The 24,131-nt window shown below is 40.0% G+C and overlaps 3 protein-coding genes, 1 long non-coding RNA gene and 1 pseudogene across 4 annotated transcripts in view; 2 read left to right on the top strand and 3 right to left on the bottom strand.

Annotated features, from left to right (window-relative positions):
- Positions 1-977: 977 nt before the first annotated feature.
- LOC119413834 lies at positions 978-6,701 on the bottom strand (annotated as a pseudogene).
- Positions 6,702-6,879: 178 nt separating this feature from the next.
- Positions 6,880-14,398, bottom strand: poli (polymerase (DNA directed) iota). The gene is made up of 10 exons (XM_037680237.1): positions 14,170-14,398; positions 13,966-14,085; positions 13,722-13,886; positions 11,552-11,698; positions 11,116-11,352; positions 10,736-10,914; positions 9,521-9,612; positions 9,286-9,419; positions 7,778-7,995; positions 6,880-7,614 (listed from the first exon to the last, which is right to left on the bottom strand). Exons 1-10 carry the CDS (start codon positions 14,270-14,272, stop codon positions 6,886-6,888), a joined length of 2,124 nt encoding a protein of 707 aa, XP_037536165.1. The 5' UTR covers positions 14,273-14,398; the 3' UTR covers positions 6,880-6,885.
- A 239-nt stretch (positions 14,399-14,637) lies between these two features.
- On the top strand, positions 14,638-22,102 carry zgc:152968 (uncharacterized protein LOC564848 homolog). Its single transcript, XM_037680236.1, has 17 exons — positions 14,638-14,848; positions 15,689-16,501; positions 16,583-17,016; positions 17,083-17,181; positions 17,273-17,525; positions 17,636-17,976; positions 18,059-18,205; positions 18,270-18,381; positions 18,476-18,547; positions 18,632-18,769; positions 18,913-19,026; positions 19,208-19,281; positions 19,365-19,469; positions 19,828-19,943; positions 20,272-20,410; positions 21,746-21,866; positions 22,014-22,102. The coding sequence occupies exons 1-17, from the start codon at positions 14,695-14,697 to the stop codon at positions 22,100-22,102; spliced, it is 3,321 nt and encodes a 1,106-aa protein (XP_037536164.1). The 5' UTR covers positions 14,638-14,694.
- A 468-nt stretch (positions 22,103-22,570) lies between these two features.
- LOC119413831 (UDP-glucuronosyltransferase 2A2-like) overlaps positions 22,571-24,131 on the bottom strand; it is a 4,478-nt gene continuing 2,917 nt past the window's right edge. Inside the window, exons 4-6 of the mRNA XM_037680897.1 lie at positions 23,786-23,873; positions 23,160-23,379; positions 22,571-22,853 (exon numbers count right to left, since the gene is read on the bottom strand). Of these exons, the coding sequence (XP_037536825.1) occupies positions 22,571-22,853; positions 23,160-23,379; positions 23,786-23,873 (591 nt within the window). The remainder of the gene's footprint in view (positions 22,854-23,159; positions 23,380-23,785; positions 23,874-24,131) is intronic.
- Positions 22,646-24,131, top strand: part of LOC119413832 — a 19,692-nt gene continuing 18,206 nt past the window's right edge. The window contains exon 1 of the long non-coding RNA XR_005186976.1: positions 22,646-22,712. This is a non-coding gene — a long non-coding RNA (uncharacterized LOC119413832). The remainder of the gene's footprint in view (positions 22,713-24,131) is intronic.

Here is a 24,131-nt window from a genome sequence, read left to right as displayed (position 1 = left end):
TTGATCTTTTTAACACATTAAAATTTAGGATTACTTAGAAAAACTTGACCCTGGGAAACTTGAGGATGCACAAGAGGAAGCAAGCTGTGGAACAGCACCACCCTCCCCTGAGGGAACTCCAGAGGGAGCGAGGATTTGAAGACACACTCGTGAACATACATGTAAATCACAAACACCTGCAGAGGAGACCGCTAGGAACAGGTGGGTGTGGCAGGAGCAGAATCTACAGAGGGAAACCTGAAATAAACACAAGAATCACAGAAACTTTCAGAAAATAGCACAAAGCGACAACTTTAACAAATAATCCTGACGTAGACGCTTTGAATCTGATTTTCTTTGGCTGAACAGACTTTAACTGTTTTATGAGCAATCGGGGAATAGCTAAATATGACACAATTGTTTAATATTTAAGCGAGAATAGAAGTAAAGTTGACAGATGTTATTATCTGAGGGGAACAGATTATTGAGCATGACTCAAGATGTTTTGAACCACTTTGGTCAAGACTGCCTCAAACGAGTCAGCGGGGGAGGGGTCAGACTACAGAAACTACCTGAGCACCATCAAACTGGATGACCCACTATAAGAAGGTGCTATTTATAAAACTGAGTTTGTTGCAGCTCCTCAGACTGATGAAGTCTTTTGGATGAAAGATGAAATGTTAAAAAAACAAAAAAAAAAACATCCAGAGGACCTGACTTAACTTTGTTGGCTTTGATGAGAACAGTTTCAAAATTTCTTTGTGCTAAAATTTTGAGGTTCTTAAAGTTCCCATAAAACAGATACTAATGCCTAAAAATGAATAAAAAATGCTCAGAAATATTAATGAAAGTAGGATTTTCACTGGTTTATTTACACGATAAGCACAACTCCAACATATTTATTTGGTTATTAATTTGATTAATGGAATAATAGGGATCGAATATTTGCCCATTAGCATAAATTTGGGCAATATTTACAGTCTTTGAAGTCTGTTGCTCCTGTGTTGCTGCAGGTGGTAACGTCAGCAGGAGCACCACCTCCTGACGGGGGCCTCCTGCACCTCATGGCTGGCAGTAAGGCTTCCGTTACGCTCAGAGTCATGAGGTGCATATGCGCTCCTCTCCATCCTCTTCATCACCAAGTTTAGTAAAGTGGTCACTGATGCGTCCACGTCAACACCTGTCACAGCACTCGTCTCGAAGTAAGGGATCCTAAAGAGAAAAGAATATTGTATTTAGTATTCAGTCATGTACACGGAACATTTTGTATGTGTTGAAGACCAACTAACATTCTGTGAGGCAGGTATAAAAATTGGTTCCATATTTGTCCATCTGTAACAGTTATGTCTGTTACTGCAAGATATGTTTTGTATTGTTTCTGTTATATACATTTAAAAGATCTGAAGGGGCTAAAACTGTTCTGTTTCAGTAAAGATGTTTAATTTAAGACATTTTTACTGTAATAATAGGCCCTGGTTCAGCACAGCAGAAGCCAGAAGCTGAGTAGCACCATGTTGTGGTGAACCTGTGATAGATCCAGTTTAATTGTCTTTAAACAGAAAAAAGTACTTTACATTAAAAATTGCACGTATATCAATTATAAGCCATTCTAAAAAGTCACTTAAGAAAGATTACTACCCGAAACAAACCTGTAGAAAAATGTTTGATGAGCTTTAACTGGCAGGAGACAAAACTAAGAAATATTTTTCTTAACGATTTTATCTTTCAACAGCAACAATAGAGCTGTCATTTATAACACAAACCTCAAACACACCCCGGACCGATCAGGATTAGGGCCGGGCCAGTCTCGGGCTTTAAATTAGGTCAGGATCAGCCACGATCCAATTATATGATAACATGGCCTGCCATACAACCACCAGCCGCACGCGACCATTTCACTGTGAGCTGATCGGCCTTGAAAGAGGTGAAAAGTTCAGTTAAGCTTCAGATGGGACTGTACTGCCAGGCAGCGATCCATCGCCCAAATGGACGTTCATTCTGCCGCTGCACTCAGCGGACGCGTGCGGCCGACGACCCAAACAGGTGACATGCCAAAGCAGACACGTGTGTCAGAGCTGTCTGCGTGTCTCAGTAATTCAGAAGAACGCAGGCAGAAACAGGGTTTAAATGCTTTTTTCCGGCCATGAAAGTACAAATACCTTTCAGCTCTGAACCTTCTGCCGCTTATATTCAGCTGCGCCTACTCGACCGTTAGTAACTAATTAAAAATGTCTGAGTTTTTTTTCCCGGGTTTGGACCTGTAATTGCTGTTAATTCGTCATGTCGGGTGGGGTTCGGAAATTATGACCGCGGGCTGAGGTCGGATCGGATCAGATTTTTTGGGCCCGAATGCAACTCTAAGCAACAATGACAACATGTTGAAGCAAATTTATTTTCACCCAAAGGCCAGGACATTTAAAACTTAAAACTTCTGACAGGAATTATATAACCTGCCAGGTTGAGCCCCTGGAGTTTTGGTTTAGCTTCTTCTTCTTTCAACTTTTCCCTCTTCAGGGGTCACCACAGCGAGTCATCCTCCTCCATCTCTGTCCTCTGCATCCTCTGTCCTCACTCCAACTACCTCCATGTCCTCTCTAACTGCATCCATATTTCTCCTCTTTGTCTTTTTCCTGGCAGCTGCATTTCTAACATCCTTCTACCAATATACCCACTGTCCCTCCTCTGGACATGTCCAAACCATCTCAGTCTGGCCTCTCTAACTTTACCTCAAAACCTGTGCTGTACCTCTGATGATCTCATTCTTAATCTTATCCATCCTTGTCACTCCCAAGTAGAACCTCAACATCTTCATTTCTGCCACTTCCAGTTCTTTCTCCTGTCTTTTTGTCCATGCCACTGTCTCCAGACCAGCAACATACAACATAGCTGGTCTCACAACTCTTGGAAACCTTTCTTTTGATGTTTGCTGCCACCCTTTTGTCACAATTCACTCCTGAAACTTGTCTTTATTTTATTAATTCAACTTTATTTAACCAGGCATAAAGACAAAGAACAAATTCTTATTTAGAGTGCTGGCCTGACAAGCACCAACAGGCACTTGTAGGGTCAAGGGAAGGGAAATACAATAAGGCAATACAATGAATACAGTAGTTAATAACAATCAAGGAAAACTTCTCTTAAATGATCTAACTTTTTGAATTGTTTCCACTCACTTGTATCTATCAGCCAGGTCTCTGGCCTGTTTGACATGTACGTCCCTCATGTCTTTCAGATCGGCCTTGGTCCCCACCAGAACCACATCCGGGTTATCACAGTAGGCGTTGGCCTGTAGCTGACCTGAACCAACACAAAAGAAGTAATTTTAATCGACAGCATGAAACCTGAAACTCTGCGTCAATCGAGTTCATCACTGATTTAACTGTAAAATCTCAGCATATTTGAAAATGAGTAGACACATACTCATCCAGCTCCTGACGTTGAGTAAACTCTGCTGATTGGTCAGATCAAACATCAACAGGAAGCCCATCGCATCTCTGAAGAAAGCTGTTGTGAGGCTACGAAACCTGCAGTAGAGCAGAACAATATATTTAAACCACAGGATATGAGCACCACTTGCGACCTGCCCAGGGTGTACCCCGTCCCTCGCACAGTGATTGCTGGACATGGGCACCGACGACCCCCGTGACCCAAAATGGAAGAAGCGGGTAAAGCTAATGGAAGGATGGATTTGAGCACCCAGAACTGTGTTTAGGTTGCCCACAAACTGTGGCCCACCGAGCCCCAACACAGGCCAGTTCTGGTGTTTTTGAGAGACCAGACAAGAAGAGGAGATAACACCAAAACTCATACCATCGGGTTAAAAATATCCCTGCAGAACAAAACAAGAAGAAAAGAAACAATGTTCTAACCTGCAGATACCCAAATCAGGCTTTTAGTAAATCAACTAACCCAAATAAGAAAAATATAACTAGCAAAAAAAAAAACATGCTTATTCCATGTTTGCCAGGAGTGTCTATGAAACCGAACAGCATCCCAGTGAACTTCAAACCCAACAACATCCTCAAACAACAACCGATTCATCCAGTGAACAAAACAACCAAACAGATGCAGAGTGGTGTTCCCTTCAGTGAAGAGCGTTAGGAAACTAAAAAACTACACAAATGCATAACACAACACAGAAGAGCCAACTGTTCAGATCAGGAATCTGTGGTCCACTTACATCTCAAGGACAGGAGACACTTTTCAAAGGACAGAAATGTCCATATTGTCCATGCTCATATTTTGGACAGATAAGATAAAATATAGATTAGATAGATAAAGATAAGATAAAACTTTATTGTCTACCACAATTGTGGCAGAAGCTCTTCTTTGACATGCTCTACATTCATCATACACACAAGAACCAATAGAACATAATAAAAAACACATTATTACCATTAGGTACCACCAGATGTGTCTACTTAGCTTTATTTAAGAACATTATTGCAGATGGTAGAAATGAGTTCTTATTTAAAAAAAAAAAGAAGAGGTCTTTGGTTTCTCCCATGTGTTGTAAAAAATATTATAACCTGTCAGAAAATTTACAAGTACTGGTTTTAGCAAAACTCTTTGTTATTTACATCAAACTTTGCACAGTGGCACAGTGGTTAGAGCTCTCGCCTTACAGCAGGAAGTTTGCAGGTTCGCCTCTCAGCCTGGGATCTTTCTTGATGGAGTTTTACGTTCTCCTTGTGCACATGTGGGTTTCCTCCGAGTACTCCGGATTCCTCCCACAGACCAAAAGCATGCAGGTTAGATTAACTGGTAACACTAAATTGTCCCTAGGTGTAAATGAGAGCATGAATGGTTGGTTGTCTCTATGTGATGGAGTTGCAACCTGTCCAGGGTGGATGGAAGGATGGGTGGATATAGCTGACAATGTGAGTAACAATACTGGGCATGAACTGAAACGATCAAAAACACACTTTTAATAAATTTTCACATTAAAATTATGTTGTGGTGTGACATTACTACGGCGGTTTTTGAACTCAATAAGCTAATTTAACACTTAAATCATAGCATCCAGCCCATCTTCTACAAACTTCTTATACATGACTTTAAACAAGTTTCCACAAACATTCACAAGCTCAAAATCTACTCCTGAACATTAAAAGCAACAATAATGTCTTCAGATTTACAGCATTGTTTAAACTATTTAAAGAACGGTTCTGATTTGTAGAAAAACTGAAAATCCAAACGGAGTGCTGCTTGCCTTGATTGCACAGATTGTAGTTTTTTGGCAGATAAAAAGAGAATCCATTGTACACTGGTGCTTTTAAAATAAACATGAGCATGCATCTATTACTTGCATCACATCAAAAGATGGCTGATTTATGAAATGTAGAGCAAACTTAATGTCAAACTGTACCTCTCTTGTCCTGCTGTGTCCCAGAGCTGAAGGTGGACTTTGAAGTTCTTCTCACCTGACCCGTCAGCACCGGTCCCCGAGTGCACCTGAGACAAACCAGACAGCTTCAAGAACATGTTCAAAAAGTTAACGATACTGGAAAAACTCTGCTCTGAGGGACTCCTATTTGTTGTATGTGTAAAATAAGTGGAACAATGTTTAGGAGCTGTTGTGTTTAGACTGCTAACATAAAATGAACATTTGAATTGAATTGAATTTGACCACATAAAATCGTTAGCATCACTAGTGTTTAACAAATGCAAGGACGTGTATATCACCAAATGTAATGTTTTTTATCATAATCTTATTTCTCAGAATGAGTTAGAACAACACTCACCACTCTCTTTTCCCTGAAGTCAATCCCCACCGTGGTCGTGAACCTCCGGTTGAACTTGTTGTCTGTGTACCTGTAGAGAAAGGTGGTCTTTCCCACCCCAGAGTCTCCAAGAGCCAGCAGCTTGATCAGATAGTCGTAGTCCCAGTCAACCATTCTGCAGATGTGTTCAACCTGCCAATGAATCAAATCCAACACTAGTGCTCTGCACAACGCAAGGTTTAGGCACGCAAATAATTCAGTAGAAAAAAAAAAAGGAGAAATTCTTCGACTAAAGCTGCAGTGTTCAGTCTGAGGCTGCAGGACCGTCACACAGGCTTACTGTAGCTGCACGTCATAACTCCACGGTCATTAGGCGCTGATCAGAGGAGGACTAGCACATGACTGGAGTTTGCATCCACATGAGCAGTCAAATGCCTCTGCAGAGTTTTATCTGAAGTTTCTCAGCAAAAACTAAAGGTCTGTTTAGCAGACAGGAGTCTTTTCATTGACCTAAAGAGCTGTGGGCAGACAGCTCATTTCTGCATGACGCCACTGAGGAGCTCCGACAATTCCTGAAGATCCCTCAGAGGCAGCGCTTGATAATATTCCATATCTCATTACTCACAACCAGAAGAAACCAAACAGAGGAACACTTCTGTACCAGATAAGTGTGGGAGATTATAATCAGCAAACCTGAACCAACCAACCAACCTTAGGGTGAAATTAACAAAGATTAACACAGATTATTAGTCCTAAAGTACTAAATATCAGTAAACATCAGTCTTACCAGCCTATCTTTATGAAGTACAGGCGTCCATCCAGAATTCGTTAATAATGAAGCGTTGAACCTTTTCTGAACCTTTTCCTCGTCTTACATGTGATGCAGGGAGGAGTTCCACATCGTTCCGATCCAAGTGGGGCTGAGCTTTCAGAGCTACTGCTGTTTCTCATGAGGGGACATAAAGGCTCTTTGAAAACTGGACTGTTGTTGCTTTCCACAAATTATACACGGCCCTGTTAGTGGGGAAAAAAAAAATCCTGGCCCACTTTTATAACCCTAACACAGTAGTTCTGCTTCTCTTAGCAAGATATATCCATTAAAACATAAACGTGAAGAAAAATACATCAGTTTTATTTAGGACAATAACATACCTGTAATAAATCAACAAATCACCAGTATTCTCTAACTGGGTTTAAAATACTTGAGCAGATTATTTGACTGGCTACTTTTTCCTGCAGCCTTCCTGTCTTTGCTCATCCAGTCTCTCCCCGGTTTTCTGGATGAGGGAATATTCATTACTGGCTTCTGCTGCTTCCACTCAGACATTAGCTCCCTTTGAACATCTGGCGGAAGTTTAGAAAACACCTCAGGGTCCACATTTCCCGGGAACTTGCAGTCATACGAAGACTGGGGTAATGAAAGTTTATCTCCTTCCATGACGTTCTGTATTTGAGTTGCTCCTGCAGGCCACAGCTTAGTCACGGCGGTCGTTCTGTCAGATGGGTCCAATTTGTTTACCGCCTCCGAGGGCTTGTTCTGGGATATTTGAGAGGCATCTGTGGCTGAACTGGCTGACTGACTGGACAGGGAGTTTAGGTAGGGAGGAGACAACAGCTCCTTCTGGATTTCCTCTGGAAGCATTTTAAACACCTCAGGGTCAACATTTAGTGGTAACTGATGCGTTGTAGTGTTTGTCATTCCATCATAGCTGAGTCCCTCTGCGCTGCAGGACGCTTTCTGACTCTCTTCTTGGACAACAACAGAGCTTTGCTCAGATGTGAAGCCATGCAATGACTCCTCAGAGCAAGAGGAGCTTTTTGTGCTGAAAGGGCGTTTTAATGAAGCAATCGTACTGCGAGCGTTGGCCTGATGATCCAAGCAGCGACTGTCTGCATTCTGAGATGAATCATCCTGGCAAAGAGGAATAGCATAAATTATTTCAAGAATTTCTGAGAATTAGCACAAAAAGCAGCCCAAGATGTCTCGAGGATGAAAATCACAAGATCTTTGCTTGCCTAGTTAAGTTCCTAAAAATAATAATTTGAGTCATTTATCTCTTATTTTCACACACTACCTGACTTTGTGAGGATAGGATCTGAAATTTTCTGGGAGAGTTCTGTGTGAAGAATGACGTTATGGCACCCATCCTGCTCCCACCAGCCCCTCTGCTCTGCAGGTTACTGAAGCAGGTATTGATGAGTGTGAGGTGAAAAGCAGCGCTGCTGTCCACCATCTTGTGGAAGAGCTTCATAGCCAACGGGATCAGCTGGACCACAGCCTCTTCATGCATCCCTGGAAGAGAGAAGAAGAAAATATGCTTGTCTGGTACTTTGAATAGGAGGACATATGAAAAATTATTCTAATTTTTTTAGATTTGGTTTCACTGCTTTAACAGAGACAAAAAAAACAGGCAGCAACACTGTTCTTTTAAGACGTTTAAAAACTAACTTGTGTAACTCAAAGACTCTAAACTAAAATAATTTAAGTGTTTATAGTTTTAAAGTACGACGGAGCTTTAGGGCCAAGCGAATACATTTAAAAAATTTACATGGCCACGCTAAGAAGAACAAAATTAAAAGCCATAAAATTACGAGAATAAAGTCGTATGAGACTTTTGCAGCTCTTGTTTTTTTTTTTTTCTTTCCACGAGTCGGATCCACGACGCGACCTGTCAATCAATCCAGTAGGCATGTGGTAAAATGAAGAATGTTGAGCATGCTTATGATAAAACGAAGCCGCATGGCACTATAATTAATTGCCGCATTGACAGATTTAGTTGTTACATAATGTGCATGGAGGCATATTTCACAAACAGTGACCCAAAAGTGATGTTGGACTATTCATAAACACAGTGACTCGCACTGGAGGCTGTCCACAACACTCACAATGCAACTCTTGATTTTTCAATCATTTAGCTTCGGATTGGTCATTTGCTGACACGCCTACTGGATTGATTGACAGGTCGCGTTGTGGATCCGACTCGTGGAAAAAAAAACAAAAAAACACGAGAGCTGCAAAAAGTCTTGCACGACTTTATTCTTGTAATATTAAGTCTTAATTTTAATTACTTTATTCTCGTAATTTTTTTTCTTAGCGCGGCCCTAAAGCTCCGTCGTATTATAGAGGTTTAATGACAAAAATAAGTTTTTTTCTTTGTGTAATTTACCTTATTTTTCAGACTATAAGGCACATTAAGCAAAACAAAAACAGTCAGACAAGTCAAACTTTATTCGACTCATTCACAATAACCACATAAAATCGGTTCGAGTCAGTAAGCACAACTAGAATTAATGCGTAAAGCACACCTGATTATAAGGCTCACTCTCGATTTTTAAGAAAATTAAAGGATTTTAAGTGCGCCTTATAGTCCAAAAAATAAGGTAGCTTACTCCTTCAAGAAACTCTAATATTACTACGTCATTAGACATTAAAAATGCACTTAAGCAACTTACATGGGTTTCATTTGAAACTAACAAGACATTTTGAAATGTTTTCTAATGACGAGCCAACACATCACACCAATTAGTATTCATGATAAAATACACGTGATCTTATCACAGTGTTTGCTGGAGCACAACGTACCAGAGGTGATCTTCTGTCCGATGTGGCTCGGGACCGGGCACTGGCGGCTCTCCCGGTTGAACCACTTGTTGGTTGCAGAGAATCGTCGGATTGTAAGCCTGAAGGTTCGAGGCAGTCGGCCATCTTTGTGCATCCTGATTTTAAAAACATCACAGGAATCGATAAGAATTAAAAACTCTAACTTTAAACCGATCTCTTCCAGATTCAGAGGTGAGGCGCTGAATCTGATCCTGACCTCTCCACCAGACTGCTCAAGAGCTCCTGAATCTTCTCCAGAACTTCTGAAACTGAAGACATTTTTTTGAAGGAGTCTTCATCGCTGAGAGACTGAAACATAAATTATATATTATTATATATATGGGGGAGTGGTGGCGCAGAGGTTAGAGAGGTGGGCTTGTGATCCGAAGATCGCCGGTTCACGCCCCGGCCCCGACAACATCAAAATTGTGGGTGGGGTAGGTGAAACACCCACACTTGCCCCCACCCTCATTCACCCCACTCTGGGCCCATGAGCAAGGCCCTTAATCCCCACCATGTGCTCCCTAAAACAGGTCTCTCTTGAAAATGAGTTCTCGTGGCTCAATGAGACTAACCTGGATAAATAAAGGCTAAATGAAAAAAAAAAATATATATATATATTAATTCAGGCGTTAAATATAACACGGTTTAAATTAAAGACCATAAATAAACCTTTAGAAATTTAGTGCTTCATTCGAATTAAGAACGGGGACTAGAAACCTTATTAATGAACAATTAATATAGGGTTTATTCATTAAATATGCGTTTCCAAAAACAGACTCTTACTTTAATTTTTATTTTATTTTTTGTAAGTCTCAACCTTCCAGTTTTTAAAAAGGTTTCTGTGAAGGAATTTAAGTTCCAGTGGATCCCAAGCTTTGATAATGCAGATTCATTATTTACAGTATTTCATCAACAGGAAGCGAACTGTACTTTAAGAGGATAAAACGTCATGACTTAAAAGTGTGAACTACTTTAAAAATATATAACAGTGGATCTACTCGGATTAATGCGCATGCATCAGGATACTTTAAAAATAGATTCACAACAAGTATTTTACTTTGTACCAACAGTGTTATTGTAGAAAAACTACCACAAACTCTTTTACATCAGAAGGTTTTAGGCTTTTTTTAATAGAAAAATGGGTGAAATTAAAGATGAAGGACATTTAGTCTGTTTGAGCATTTCTTTTAGAAGACAAAATATTAAAAGTCATGTTCATGGGAATGCAAAACTAACAGTTTAATTAGCACAGAGAACACAGCACATGTATGTTTTCTTTGCAAGATTCTTTAATTTTTAAGAATAGTTTTATATGGTATAAATCTAAACACACGTACAACCTCCTGACTTTTCACTGCCAAATAGCTAACAAATAAATGCTCTTTAGGGATACACTGACGTTAGAAGGTTTAGGGGTATGAAAGCCTACCTGAGGGGCCCCCGTTGGGGTGACCGGTGAGTCATCAACACCAAAGGCCAAATTCTTTAAGCGCTGAGCGGTGGGGCCTCCAAACTCCCTCTCCAAGTCATTCAAAGGGTAGAGCTGTAGCTCGTTAACATTGACCAACCCCAGAGCTTGAAGTCTCTTCGCAGTTTGATGACCCACACCTAAAAAAAAAATCACAGTAACACAATGTGATAACACAATGCAATATCAGGGACACAAACATAACAAGAACGATTTAAAGTAAACAGTATTTAAGTGATTTTCATACACATTTTGTTCAAATTCAGTTGAACCCTTTCAACAAAACAGAACATCAGAACACTCAATGAGAACATCAATCACTGAATTTTCTGCATGTGTACCGGGTACTTTTCGGAGGCCACTCAAGCATCCCATGATGTCAGTGACGTTCTCCTGAAGTAATATGGTCTGCTGGTTTGGTTTGAAGGTGCCTGAAACTAGTTTGGCCAGCAGCTTGTTTGTGGCGATGCCAGCACAGCCAGTCAGGCCAAGTTTGCTGTGGATAGCTTCTCTCAGCTCTGCTGCAATGTGTGAACCTACAGCCAGCCTCTGGTGGTCACTGGTTTTAACATCTGCACCTGAACAGGAAAAGAAACGTGTAGATATATATTAAAAAAAATTCTGAAATGGGATGTAATGTTTAACTGTTAATGTGAAACTGAAAGTGCCATGCAAATATCTCACACTTTGAGCACTTTGTCTCTTTCACAAGTCATTTTTTCAGTTTCAGTGAGACAGATGCACAGTTAAGAACAAAAAAGCAGAAATCAGACTAACTGAAATGATTGTAGACATGTCCCTTGAACGATAAGCTGTCAAACTCTGTTGTCTGTGCTAGCCTTCGCTCCACCAGCTCCGTGACATCCATGAAGTTTTCATCAAATCCGAGCCTCTCTACGAGTGGACAATAGGACATCAGCAGTTCTGGAAGGCAGTCAGGAAAAAATAAAGCAAGGTGAGCGAAGAACTATAAACCATATGCAATGCTAGCTGAAGAACACCTCAGCTTTATTTTTCATTCAACCTTTATTTATATAGATAAATCACATTTTTGAAAGAGGTTTTTAATTCTGTGGGTTTCTGTATTTTAACATGTTTAAACTTATGCCTTCGTCTAGGAATTGTCCCTGCCGCATTTAAACATGCTGTGGTTAGGCCCCTTCTTAAAAAAACCTCACCTAGACCCATCACTTTTATCAAATTTTAGACCTATTTCTCATCTGCCTTTTTTAGCTAAAGTCTTAGAAAAAGTTGTTTTTATACAGTTACAACCTGTTTTAGAAAACCATGGTATCTATGAAACATTTCAGTCTGGATTTAGAACCTGTCATTCTACCGAATCAGCCCTGTTAAAAGTCCATAATGACATTTCCATGTCCATGGATGTCAAGTGTCCCGTTGCTCTGGTGCTGCTGGACCTTACAGCTGCGTTTGACACAGTGGACCACGCTGTCCTGTTGTCTCGTCTTCAACATTACGTTGGAATATCTGGTACAGCTCTCAAGTGGTTCACTGCTTATTTGACCAACAGAACGTTCTCTGTCATGCTGGATAATCTGTCTTCCTCCACTGCCCCTCTCTCTTGTGGTGTGCCACAGGGTTCTATTCTTGGTCCTGTCCTCTTCTCATTGTACATGCTGCCCCTTGGATCAGTGATAGCCAAACATAATTTTTCTTTTCACTGCTATGCTGATGATGTACAAATTTATTTACCAATGAAAACTAAAAACAGTAACCTTCTCACACCTTTCGCTGATTGTATTGCCGACATTAAACAGTGGCTTCATCTTAATTTTTTGTTTTTAAACGAAGGAAAGACAGAATGCATCTTCTTTGGTGATGATGCTCCCTGTAACTTTGGTGACCCACCGTTAAAAACTTGGGGATGACATTTGACAAGGACTTAAAGTTTGATAAACAAATATCCTCTGTAGTCAAGGCCTGTTTTTATCAGTTACGTCTTTTATCCAAAGTTAAGCCTTTTTTAAATCGTTCTGACTTGGACAAGGCCATCCATGCTTTTATAACTTCAAGGCTCGACTACTGCAATTCCCTATATGCAGGAATATCCCAATCCTCCATTAAGACGCCTTCAATTGGTCCAAAATGCTGCAGCTCGACTTTTAACCAACACCTCCAGACATGAGCACATTACCCGTTCTATTTTCTCTCCACTGACTTCCAGTCGATTTTAGAATTAACTTTAAAATTTTATAATTCACTTTTAAAGCTCTCAATGGTCTTGCCCCACTATATGTGACTGATTACAAGCTGTCCGTGATTATAGGAGAACACTGACATCATCTAATACATTTCTACTCTCTGTCCCAAAGTCCAAGTACAAACAATGGGGTGACCGGGCCTTTTCGGTCATTGCACCCAGACTCTGGAACCAGCTACCTCGGGACTTGCGCTCCATCACAGACATGGAGCATTTTAAATCTAATCTTAAAACCTTTTTATTCAGGCAGGCTTTCAATACCTAGTAGGTCTTTGACAATCTTGCTATGTTTTAATTGTTTTTGTTTTTAACTGGCTGATTTTTTACTCTTGTTTGTTTTTTAACTTCTGTATTGTGCAGCACTTTGTGCACCTTTTGGCTGCTGGAAAAGGGCTCTATAAATAAAGTTTGATTGATTGATTGACATTGAGCCTCAAAGACTCATTTACAAGTGAGACCTGTTAAATTAAGCTGTATTAATAGAAATGAACGCATAATGTTGATGCAACTTATCCGTTATCTAAATGTGCGTGCAACAGGAAGCAAGGCGAGACATTTAAAGTTAAATCTTCATCAAAATGGCATGTTTTTATACTGGATTCTAAGTAAGTGGATACATTTTGAGGAATGTTGTCATATTTTGACAGTTTAATGTTTGATTTTCCTGTTTTCTTTAAATAACATACAACAGCATGAACCTTTTAAACACCTGGTTCTCTTGTCTACCTGTCACTTTATAGGACATTTCTCTGTAGTGTGTCAGGTCTTCTCCTTTAACCAGCACCAGCTCAGGACATTTCTTTTTTGCATCAGTTACAGACATCAGCTTTGAGATGCCCCGCTCTCTTGCCACATAATTACAGGTGACCACGATGTATTTCTGCTGGATACCTGATAATAGAAGGAAACATTTTGGACCTTAATAAGAAACAGATTAAGTTTTAATTGTCATGATCTTGTCCCAGTTTACCTAAAGAGACTTCCCTCAGAGCTGGATTTCTTATCATTTCCACCTGAGCATAGAAGCAGTCCAGGTCAAAATGAAGAATGACTCTGTGTGCAGGTCCTGGTGTCTTTTTGGTGGCTGGGCCTGATTTCAAAAACAAAAATATCATGTGTACACGTCCAAAAGCCTAAATGACAACCAAAACAGGTTTGCCAGTTCCAGTTTTACCAGAAGTAGCTGCAGAGGTGGCGGAGCAAAGCGCTGCTGAATCCACGAAAGAGTTCCTCCACTCGCTTTCATCTTCCTCCATCTCATTTTCGCTACTGATCATTTTAAGACATCAATGTCACGAAGTTTGCATGTGTTTTTTTTTGTTTTTTTTTTAAAGAACGACGCTGTTTTTGTTTACTTAAAAAGCGTCTGCTTCACGTTTGCGTTGCGCAGCAGCGCCACCTACCGACGTGGAGGAGTTACTGCGACCGCAAGGAAAAAAAACAAAAAATAAATAAAATAAATAAATGTCCACATGCGTTTAAAAAAAAATACTCAGGAATTAAAGCAAAGTTCAAGAAAATTAGTTTTGGTGTTCAAATACAATAAATTACCGTAACGTTTAAATAAAAGTATTAAACGGTCGTCTCGCGACCCCTGAAAAACGTATTTAAACAGGACTGACGTCACTTAAGTGTCAGCGGGAGTGACAGCGGTCAACCATTAATCAATCAAACGGTCTGAACGTTGTCGTCTCCGGTAATGTTTCCTTCGTCCGGTCTTTTTGCTCAAGTAAGCTGCCCTTTCGTACAACGAGGGCGCTGCGAGCGGCCCCATTGTTTGTACAAACATGTCACAGAATCGTGGAATGCGTTTGGTGGCTTGTTTAAATCGTCGTCCGTCCTGGACCTAACAGGTAAACGTTAAACCACGTCAGGTGTGTGCTAGCTAGTTAACGGAGCTCAAGTTGTTTGCACTTTGTAGGAAACAAAGTTTAAAATTTATTGGTCCAGTTCAAATGACATTTTTTATTAAGTGACAGATTTTGAATGCCAGTCGTGCAAAACCCATAAATTAATTTTAAAGCAAGAACTTCAGAAACAAGCTGTATATTCGAGGGCGTTTTATTTCATCCACGCCTCTATCAATTAATAAATAATGATAATATATTCGAATAGGCCAATAATTGCACATCTCAACGACACAGCTTGTGAAAATGCACAAGAAATTGGTGCAATTGCATAAAGTTCAATTGAACAAACTGGAATTTAATTTATAATTACTAATATCTTGTAAATGAGTCCTCTATGAGGCTAACCTGTAAAAGGTTGAATGAACCTCTTTATATTTAATCACAATTCAAAAGAAAGTACCACTTTTCTTTTAAAAATCCTATTACAGCTCAAATTTTTTTTAATGGTTGCATCTTTAAAATGTGCACGTTTTTATTTTTTGACTAGATCGTTTGACTCTACAAGCACAAATGCTTGGTGTTTTACAAGCTTTGTGCAAGTGTTGCGTTTTGTGGGCGTAATCTGATTAAAAAAGTACTGATCTGTTTTCATTACTTGGGTTATGTTGTGGAGAATCTCAAGTTCATTTAGTTTTTCTTTACTAAAATGCTAGTTTTAATGTTTTTACCTTCGTGAACATGTTTATAGCATAACTTAGGGGATTTCAAAGTATTTCTTTCAAAATAACACGATGAAAGCTTATCGGTAATTTTAAGCCTTTTTATTTAATTTTGAATTCACAGGGAATGGCAGACCTTGTGGAGGACCAGTGAAGGATGAGTCTACAGACGAGTGCCTCCATGAGCTGGAGAGAATCAACAAGGAGATCGAAACTGTAAGGCACGAGGTGGAGCAGGAGCAAAGACGCCTGTCGTGCTACCAGACGGAACAGGCGGACAGCAGAATCGGTGTCCCCATCTCAAAGTTTGAAACCAGGGGCCCACCTTTAAGCAAAGATAAAACCTATGCACGAACGAAGAAGTACGTGGTGGACAACTCAAAACCAAGGACTGATTTAGAGTACGACCCTTTGTCCAATTTTTCTGCTGCCTTGCGCTCGTACAGTTCACCAGGTGAAGAGCACAAAGTGAAAAACCGAGAAGCAAAGAGATCTAGACACGCGCCTGTAGATCCGACGAAACCGTCCACCCATCAAGCACAGATGTCCCAATCACCATCTCCAGCGCTCCTCAGTGGCTCCACCGAAGACTGCGTCCTGGTTATTGATGTTCCTTTATTGCCTGAGAAAACGAGTGGTCAAGCACAGAAGGCTGTTACAGTCAAATCTTTTCAGGTTCAGAAACAAGAAGTGGATAAGGTAAAAATGGAGACTGCTTCACTCAATCCTCCACCACAGAGCGTTAAACAGCTTGAGGTAACTGTTGCTGTTCCACCCTCAATAAGGGACGACGTAAATAAAGTGCACGACTGTTTTTTAGTTGAAAATAATCAAGATTCACTTACTTCTGATGACGCTAAAGAATCTGAAAATGTTCATGGAAGTGCAGTTGATTTATCTTGTCTTCTTGAATCTACTAGTAGTGTTGAGAAAACGAGTTCACTGCAGCCACCAAATAATTCCCTCCATAAACCACTAGCTGCAAATTGTCCACATGCGAAAGATGTAACCAAACAAGCCCTGATGGTGGAGCTACCGGCTCAGGACAAGGCTCAAAGTGATTGCTCTCCTCCTGTGCCATATGTTGTGCAAGACAGTCAGAAAATGTTGAGCAAAGTACCAGGAAAGATGCAGAGGAACTCTACCATGAACAAGGAGCAAGCGGAGGCGGCTCCATGCAGCAGTCCGCTTTCATTTCAGGACGTTTCATCCTCTGTAAACTCACACTGCAGAGCTGAATCCGAATCCACCGAGCAGCTTCTGAAGGCGGAAAGTAAGGCAGTGATAATAATCGACTCCAGCCCTGATGAAGAAGAAGAGGAAGAGGAGGAGGAAGAACTCAACTGTGCAAATATGGAGCTTTCTGACAGTGACCCAATGGAGGAATGCTACAGGATCTTCATGGAGGCGAACAGTGAGGAAAGGAGAAATGAGGAGCATCCTGACACGACTGTAAGTATGCCATAGATAGTTTGTTCAGCACTGTAGACATGTGTTCGCTCATTTTAACGGTTTTAGGCTGGACCTGATATGGATGATGAAAAGCCAAAGGTCAACACCACACTCCAAGCTTTACCAGGGAAGAAGAGGGTGGCTCATGAAGCCACAAATCTAGAGGTCTAAACTATAAACACATTTGACTTCATTAGTCTCACTTTCATCTTTTAAGATCCTTTTTTTTTTTTAAATATTGACTTTGTCCATTCAGCAGCCACTGGCTAAAAGCAGACCTCAGCCCCAAGTTCTTGTGCCTCTTCGGGAGCCAGCTGCTTCAGGTTTTGGCTCTCGGCCTTCCATCACTTCTAAGATCCAGCAGGTACAACAGCGAGCCTCCATGCTGACTGCTTCAGTTAAAGCTGGGCAGGCGTTTGTTTCCTCTACAAATCAGAAGAAGCCAGAGACGCAAAGTGCACCTTCTGGCCCAGGCCCTGAAAACCTTCAGCCTGATCCAGTGCACAGTGGTAAGCATCTGATGCATGCATGTTTCCCTTTAGCTCATTTCTTTTGACATATTCCAGTAGCTTTGATTGGATATGTAATATGTGCATGTAATTTTTGTTTTAATCCACAGCGTATTTGAACTACATCCCTGTGGGAACTACAGTCATTGAAGTAGGCAACAACCTGCACTTGATCCTACCACAGGGTAGCTTCCCTCTGTCTGTTGCCTCCACCTCCAGCCCAGTTACTTCAGTGCTAACTCCAGTGAATCGAGTTCATCCGAGTCCTGTCTCATTCAACCAGCCTAATAATCTACCCACAGTTACAGCCTTGCCAAGATATCGCCCAGCTGCACCTGTGCTCATTGCTGCTCCTGCACGAAGGCCTGTTCTCAACTCTGGGTTTGCATCAACTTTACATTCAACAGCTGCTCCCACCACTTCTCAAGCTCCTGTCCAGGCAGCTGTTAAGGTAAAAGAAGACAATTGGTTTAGATTTGATAGTAATGAATCTTTAAAAAAAAAATTTTAAAATTAACAGTAGTATCTTTCAGTCAAGACCTCTACTTAAACGAAAGCTGAAACAGCCCTCTGAGGCTGCGAAGGACAAAGTTCCCCATGATGTTCGTCAGCGTTATGTGAACATGTTCACGGAGGAGTTTCTCAAAACGACACTCAATGTCAATGATGCTTTTGAGAAGGTAAGCATGTTGTTTTATAAACATCTTCTTCGATGACAAACTTGATTATTGATATTATTGATAGGCCCTCGCTGAGGAGAGAAGTGTCTACAACCGCAGCGTGAACAAGCTTAAATATCTGAGTGTTGCAGTCAATGCACTGAAGAGGCTGAAGAACCAAAACGTTGCCGCTAAAAGTGAGAAAATAAACCGTTTTATAAAATGGGTGGAAAAAAAAACCTTAAAGATTATAATCACTTGAAGTCAGTGTGTGCACTTTTTCTGGTACAGGTGAAACGAAGGTCCAGAGTCAAAGACCAAAAGGCAACATCCCATTAAACAGGAAGAAGTTAAAGCAAAATGGTCAAGTGGTTTTGTTTGAATACAGTTTTTATCACATTTATTTTTACATATGCTTACTGTTTTTTTTGTTTTTCTTCACAACAGATGATTTGGCTTTGTATGAAAGTTTGAAAGATTATATTTTGACTGATGAAAAAATTATTGAAAACAACTATCCTGTCCAGCATCCAGAAAAAACTGGTTCTGCTGTTTATTTTGCTGACAAGAAAGTGAATACAGATCGTAAGTAAACGGATTGCAGCCATGCAGGAAATATTTCCTGCTGTTCTCATATTGATCCACTAGAGGGGGCACTGGCATTTGATGGAGTAACGTTTCAGACCATTTCTTTTGGTAATGTCTTTTTTTTTAATTTTTGCTAAAAGCCCTTAAGAGGATCTGCTGTCGATGTGGAGCCACATACTCTGTGAGTCAAACAGGCAAACACGTCCGCAAGGAGGAGTGCAACTACCATTATGGGAAAGGAGTTGAGAAAAGAGGTCAGCAAACAGCTGATCATTTGTACCACCTGCCTTAGTGAGCAGATGCCCAGGTTTTAAATGCTTACAAGCTGGTTTTCTTAACAGTTAAAATGGTAGTGCTGTAATGCTTTTAAACACTTAAATACATTTAGAGGTTTGTGCGCATGTGTGTATAAGATGAATGTTTTGAAACTTTCAGTGCCAGGTGGAGTAGAGACTCGCTACAGCTGCTGTCAGGGAACCATGGGAGCTCCTGGATGTCAGGTGTTTAAGGTGATAAAGAATGAGAGATTACAATAACTATTAAATCTGCCAAAATGTTTTTTTTTTTTTAAATATCTTTTTATCCTGAGCAGTTGCATGTCCATGATTCTCTCAGTTTGGATGGGTTTGTTTCTACTGCCCAGAGACATCCCTCAGACACGAGCTGTCCTGGGGTTTACTCCTTGGATTGTGAAATGGTAATATCCTTTTTTAAATTATTCTGGGCTTTGATACCAAAACTTGTGAAACACTAAAAGAAAGACGGCTGAGTAAAGTCTTTTTTTTAATGTTTAAATATGACTTCATAAAATAACATTTTAACAGACTAAAACATTCAGTAAAACCTTATTTTAAAATGTCAAGTATTTTTTAGTTTGAATTTTGTCTTTGGGTAAATGTATTGAAGCAATAGTTTTATTTCTGGTCATGAGACATTTTTATGTAAGAAGTTTATCGTGCATACTTGCTTGATGACGACACAATTTTTGTAGGTGGAATTTTCTATGTTTAAGTGTAGATGCACAGTAAAACAGTGTGTTGTGTGAATGTCTTTAGTGTTACACTCTTCAAGGTCTGGAGCTGTCCAGAGTGACCGTGGTCAACTCTAACCTTCAGGTCATCTATGACACCTTCGTCAGACCTGATAACGAGGTGATCGACTATAATGCCAGGTAATACCATTAAGCATTAGAATCAGGTTTTCTAAACTTAAAAACGTACATTTTGTTCATATTTGCCAAAAAGTAGAAGTTTGCCTCAAAGCTCTCAAAGCAGCTAAAGAGGCACAACTAATAAAAATTCCTTGACATCATTAAGACTTTGTAAAAAATTATATGGATAAACAGAAACTCTACAAATCAGTGATTGTAGCATGAAAGTAACTTGTTTCTGGCACTTGCCTGATTTTTATTTTTTATGTATTCAGCATTTTGTTTTCCCCCCAGATATTTTCTTATGCCTCGGTCTTTTCTGGTAATGGCCTGTGTGAAACTTGTGTAGGTTTTCAGGCATCAGTGAGGCGGATATGAAGGGTAATCGTACCCCTCTCAGAGAGGTCCAGGAGACCTTGTTGAGCTTCATCAGTGCCGACACCATTCTTGTTGGACACGAGCTGGAAACAGACCTCTGTTTACTGAAGGTGACTGCTACAAACTTCTCATTAATGTTGTTTTTGTTCTTTTCACAGGAGATTGCCATTCTTTTCATACATTGTTTTAACGGGCTACACATAAGTAAGAAATCGGATTTTTAAGACAAAACCAGGTTTGAAAAATGTTAAGTTCACCTTTACCATCTTTTTTAAAATTCCACTTTATGTAACATAAATTCACAATACATTACTTGAGGTACATTTAAGACATTTTGAGAAAATGGGTTTCAAATAAATATTAATAAAACAATGGATAGCAGAGGAGACTAAGATTAGCATGCAAACTGAATGCAGAAGGGTTTAGTTTACTTTTCTCTCGATGTAATGTGGATATTGCACTGCCTGGTCAAAAAAAGTTGCCACCTGGATTTAACTAAGCAAATAGGTACGAGCCTCCTGTTGGATAATTACTGCATGGGTGATTGTTTCAGCTGGCAACAAGTTATTTAACCCCAACTGGTGCAATGAGTTATTTCTTAAACAACCATGTCGAAAAACGCATCGCGTGGTCGTGGAAAAGATGTGAGTCTGTTTGAGAAGGGTCAAATCATTGGCATCAAGCAGAGAAAACATCTAAGGAGATTGTAGAAACTACTAAAACTGGGTTAAGAACTGTCCAACGCATTATTAAAAACTGGAAGGATAGTGGGGACCCATCGTTTTAAAGGAAGAAATGTGGCTGGAAAAAAATCCTGAATGATCGTGATCGGAGATCACTTAAATGTTTGGTGAAATCAAATAGAAAAACAACAGTAGCACTCAGGGCTATGTTTAAAAGTGAAACTAAGAGCACATGCACAATGTGAAGGGAACTCAAGGGATTGGGACTGAACAGCTGTGTAGCCTTAAGAAAACCACTAATCAGTGAGGCTAACTGGGGGAAAAAGCTTCTATTTGTGAAGGAGCATAAAGATTGGACTGTGGAGCAATGGAAGAAGGTCATGTGGTCTGAGTCCAGATTGACCCTGTTCCAGAGTGATGAGTGCATCAGGGTAAGAAGAGAGACGGGTGAAGTGATGCACCCATCATGCCTAGCGTCTAGTCATCAGTGCAAGATCTTGGTGAAAAATTAATGCAACACTGGATGGAAATAGATCTTGTGACATTGCAGAAGCTTATCGAAACAATGTCACAGCGAATGCATGATGTAATCAAAGCTAAAGGAGGTCCAACGAAATATTAGTGACTTTTTTTTGACCAGGCAGTGTATTTATTTTTCCTGGAATAAAAGTAAACCAAAGGTTGGGCTAGAGTACTAGAATTGCATCTTTGTTTGAGGTGTGATCAGTGCGTTAGCCCCAAATATCTTCCTCTTCACTGTAGCTGCTTCATGGAATGGTGGTGGACACATCAGTGATCTTCCCCCATCGTCTAGGTCCACCTTACAAGCTGAGCCTGAACAGCCTCACAGCTGAACACCTCAGGAGGATTATCCAAGAGAGTGGTGGGTTGCCACCATACCAGTGTTTGTAATTCATATTAAAAATGATGAAACTAGTTTAATGTAAAACTTGAGTGTTTCTAAATGTATACTGCTGAGTGAGCTGACCTTTGTATGAATATGTTAGTCACATATTGCTGTTTCTCTCAGTTTGTGGCCATGACACTGCCGAAGATGCAGCTGCCTGCATGGAGCTCATGCTGTGGAAGATGAAAGAAGATGGGAAGCTAAAAAAATGACAACACTCCCACTGATTATACGTGAAAAATATTTTTCTCTGTTTTGTGGCATGGAGGGCTTTTTTTTTTGTTTTTTGTTTTTTGTTTACATGATTTAATTATTCCAGTACTTCAGTACTTTAATTTTCTGTTAAAGTTTGGCTTAAAGCTCATTTTCCATGCCCGTCGGAATATTTGGGATGACCCTAATATGAATTTCCAAATAAATATAAAGATTTAAAGCTGTGTGTGGGTGTGTCCTCTGTCACCATTAGCCAATGAACATTTAGTATTTAATACAAAATTGACCTCAGGTGCAGATATGCAAATGAGCACACCTGTCAGAAAACGCACCTGTCGGAAAACACCTGTCAGAGAATGAAGTAAAAAAAAAAAAAAAAGTGTTGACCAAATAGTCAGATGCTACTGTTAGGATATGTTATCAGGCTTTCCATTTCCTCGTTAGCTCTTTACAATAAATATTTTAGTCTATTCATCCTTTCTCTTGGTCTTTTTTCTGCTGCAGCATCTCTGGAAACAGAAACTGCAGGTCTTGATGAAGATGAACATGAGAAGTAAAACTATAATGAGGAGGAAGCTCAGGACATCCAGGCTGTGGTACTGGTACCAGGTGAGCTCGTGGGCCTGGACTCTCAGGTGTTTTGCTCCTTTGTTTCTCATGGTGTACTCGATCCAGAAAACCGCCTCATCCAGAGGACTCATGGGTCTGTCGTGGTGGATTCTGGACAGTCTCATCATGTTTTCTTTGTAGCTGTGATCAAGAACAAAAGGGAAAATGAGAACAAGATGTGCACATCTTGAGCGTGCATCCGGATAAGATGTGCACAGTTTGGCTAGTAGTGTTAAGATACAGTATGTGTGTTAGGGTTGAGCTTTTCACACAAACCAATAAATCCGTGTGTAGGGCAAAGGACATGCACTGATTTAATCATACATGCGCTGTCATTACATTTGATTGCTTCCCACCTTCTTTATGGCAGTTCAGTTTAAACTTTTCCAAAGAGGCAAATTGCCTAAATAATTTTTTACATAAGTGCAGAAAAGCTAAAGAACTTACGATTTGTGGTTGATGACGGTTTTTATTGCATCTCTGAGGTCTTCTGCTTTAATGAAGTTTAGGTTCAGAATAACTGCAGCTCCTTTGGACTTCACATGTACCATGTTATCTGGTTGGTCAGCAAACATGGGGATTCCCACCATGGGGACACCGTGGTAGATGGCCTCGTAAATCCCGTTTGTTCCACCGTGAGTGATAAAAGCTCTCGTTTTAGGATGACCTGATGTGAGCAAAATTTATTAAACTATTAAAGGTCAAGCTGATGCTACTGCAACCTCAGTCATAAATTTATATTAAGATTAAATGAAGCATTTTATTAAAAATAACATGTAATCAAATAGTTGTCAGATTAGATTTCTTAATTTGAGATCCAAACAAGTTAAAAATGATGTACGTAATCAAAAAGAAAGCAACGCTCTACTGGGTGCCGTTTTTATTCCAGATCACATATTATTGTTAAACTGTAACTTGTTTCTCCTGTTTTAAACAGTGCAAGTTGTTTAAAATGGGAGAAACAAGTGACTGACGTACAGAATAACCTTCTAATTGAAGCATTTATTTTCTATGTTTATTTCATTGGTTCAACCATCTGTTCTTGAACGTGCTGGAAGCTGAGCTCTGCTTACCCAACAGGTCATTTTGAGGGATCCATTTGTAAATTTTGGTGTTGGAACCCAGAAGTTTTGGTTTTTCTCCACTGTATCTCCACAGTACCTACAAATAATAATAAAATATATATATATAAACCAAGGTTATGATAGTCTCCTATTTTCAACACATAGTGGAATATCCAACATTTTTCAGTCAGGTCATCTGGACAGTTTCTTTTTTTTGTGCTGAAACGTTTCACTTTCGATCCGGAAGGCTTCATCAGTCAAGGAAACACAACACAAAACTGATTATTCCCCCATCAGCTTACTCCAAAGTGGAACAAACCAGTTCTGCTTGTGATAAGATGGTCTCTTTGGTACG

This window comes from Nematolebias whitei, chromosome 8 (assembly GCF_014905685.2).
Source record: "Nematolebias whitei isolate Nwh7 chromosome 8, NemWhi1, whole genome shotgun sequence".
NCBI lineage: Eukaryota > Metazoa > Chordata > Actinopteri > Cyprinodontiformes > Rivulidae > Nematolebias > Nematolebias whitei.
Note: the sequence above shows the minus strand (reverse complement) of the source record. Positions and strands in the feature narration are given on the sequence as shown.

Coding starts and splice junctions, on each gene's coding strand:
- poli (XM_037680237.1), bottom strand. CDS start 14,272: ATGATCAGTAGCGAAAATGAGATGGAGGAAGATGAAAGCGAGTGGAGG. Junction 13,887..13,965: donor TCTGAGGGAAGTCTCTTTAG/GTAAACTGGGAC, acceptor TTCTATTATCAG/GTATCCAGCAGAAATACATC. Junction 7,996..9,285: donor CGGACAGAAGATCACCTCTG/GTACGTTGTGCT, acceptor TCTCTCTTCCAG/GGATGCATGAAGAGGCTGTG.
- zgc:152968 (XM_037680236.1), top strand. CDS start 14,695: ATGTTTCCTTCGTCCGGTCTTTTTGCTCAAGTAAGCTGCCCTTTCGTA. Junction 16,502..16,582: donor TAGTAGTGTTGAGAAAACGA/GTTCACTGCAGC, acceptor TAACCAAACAAG/CCCTGATGGTGGAGCTACCG. Junction 18,770..18,912: donor CAAGAAAGTGAATACAGATC/GTAAGTAAACGG, acceptor TTTTGCTAAAAG/CCCTTAAGAGGATCTGCTGT.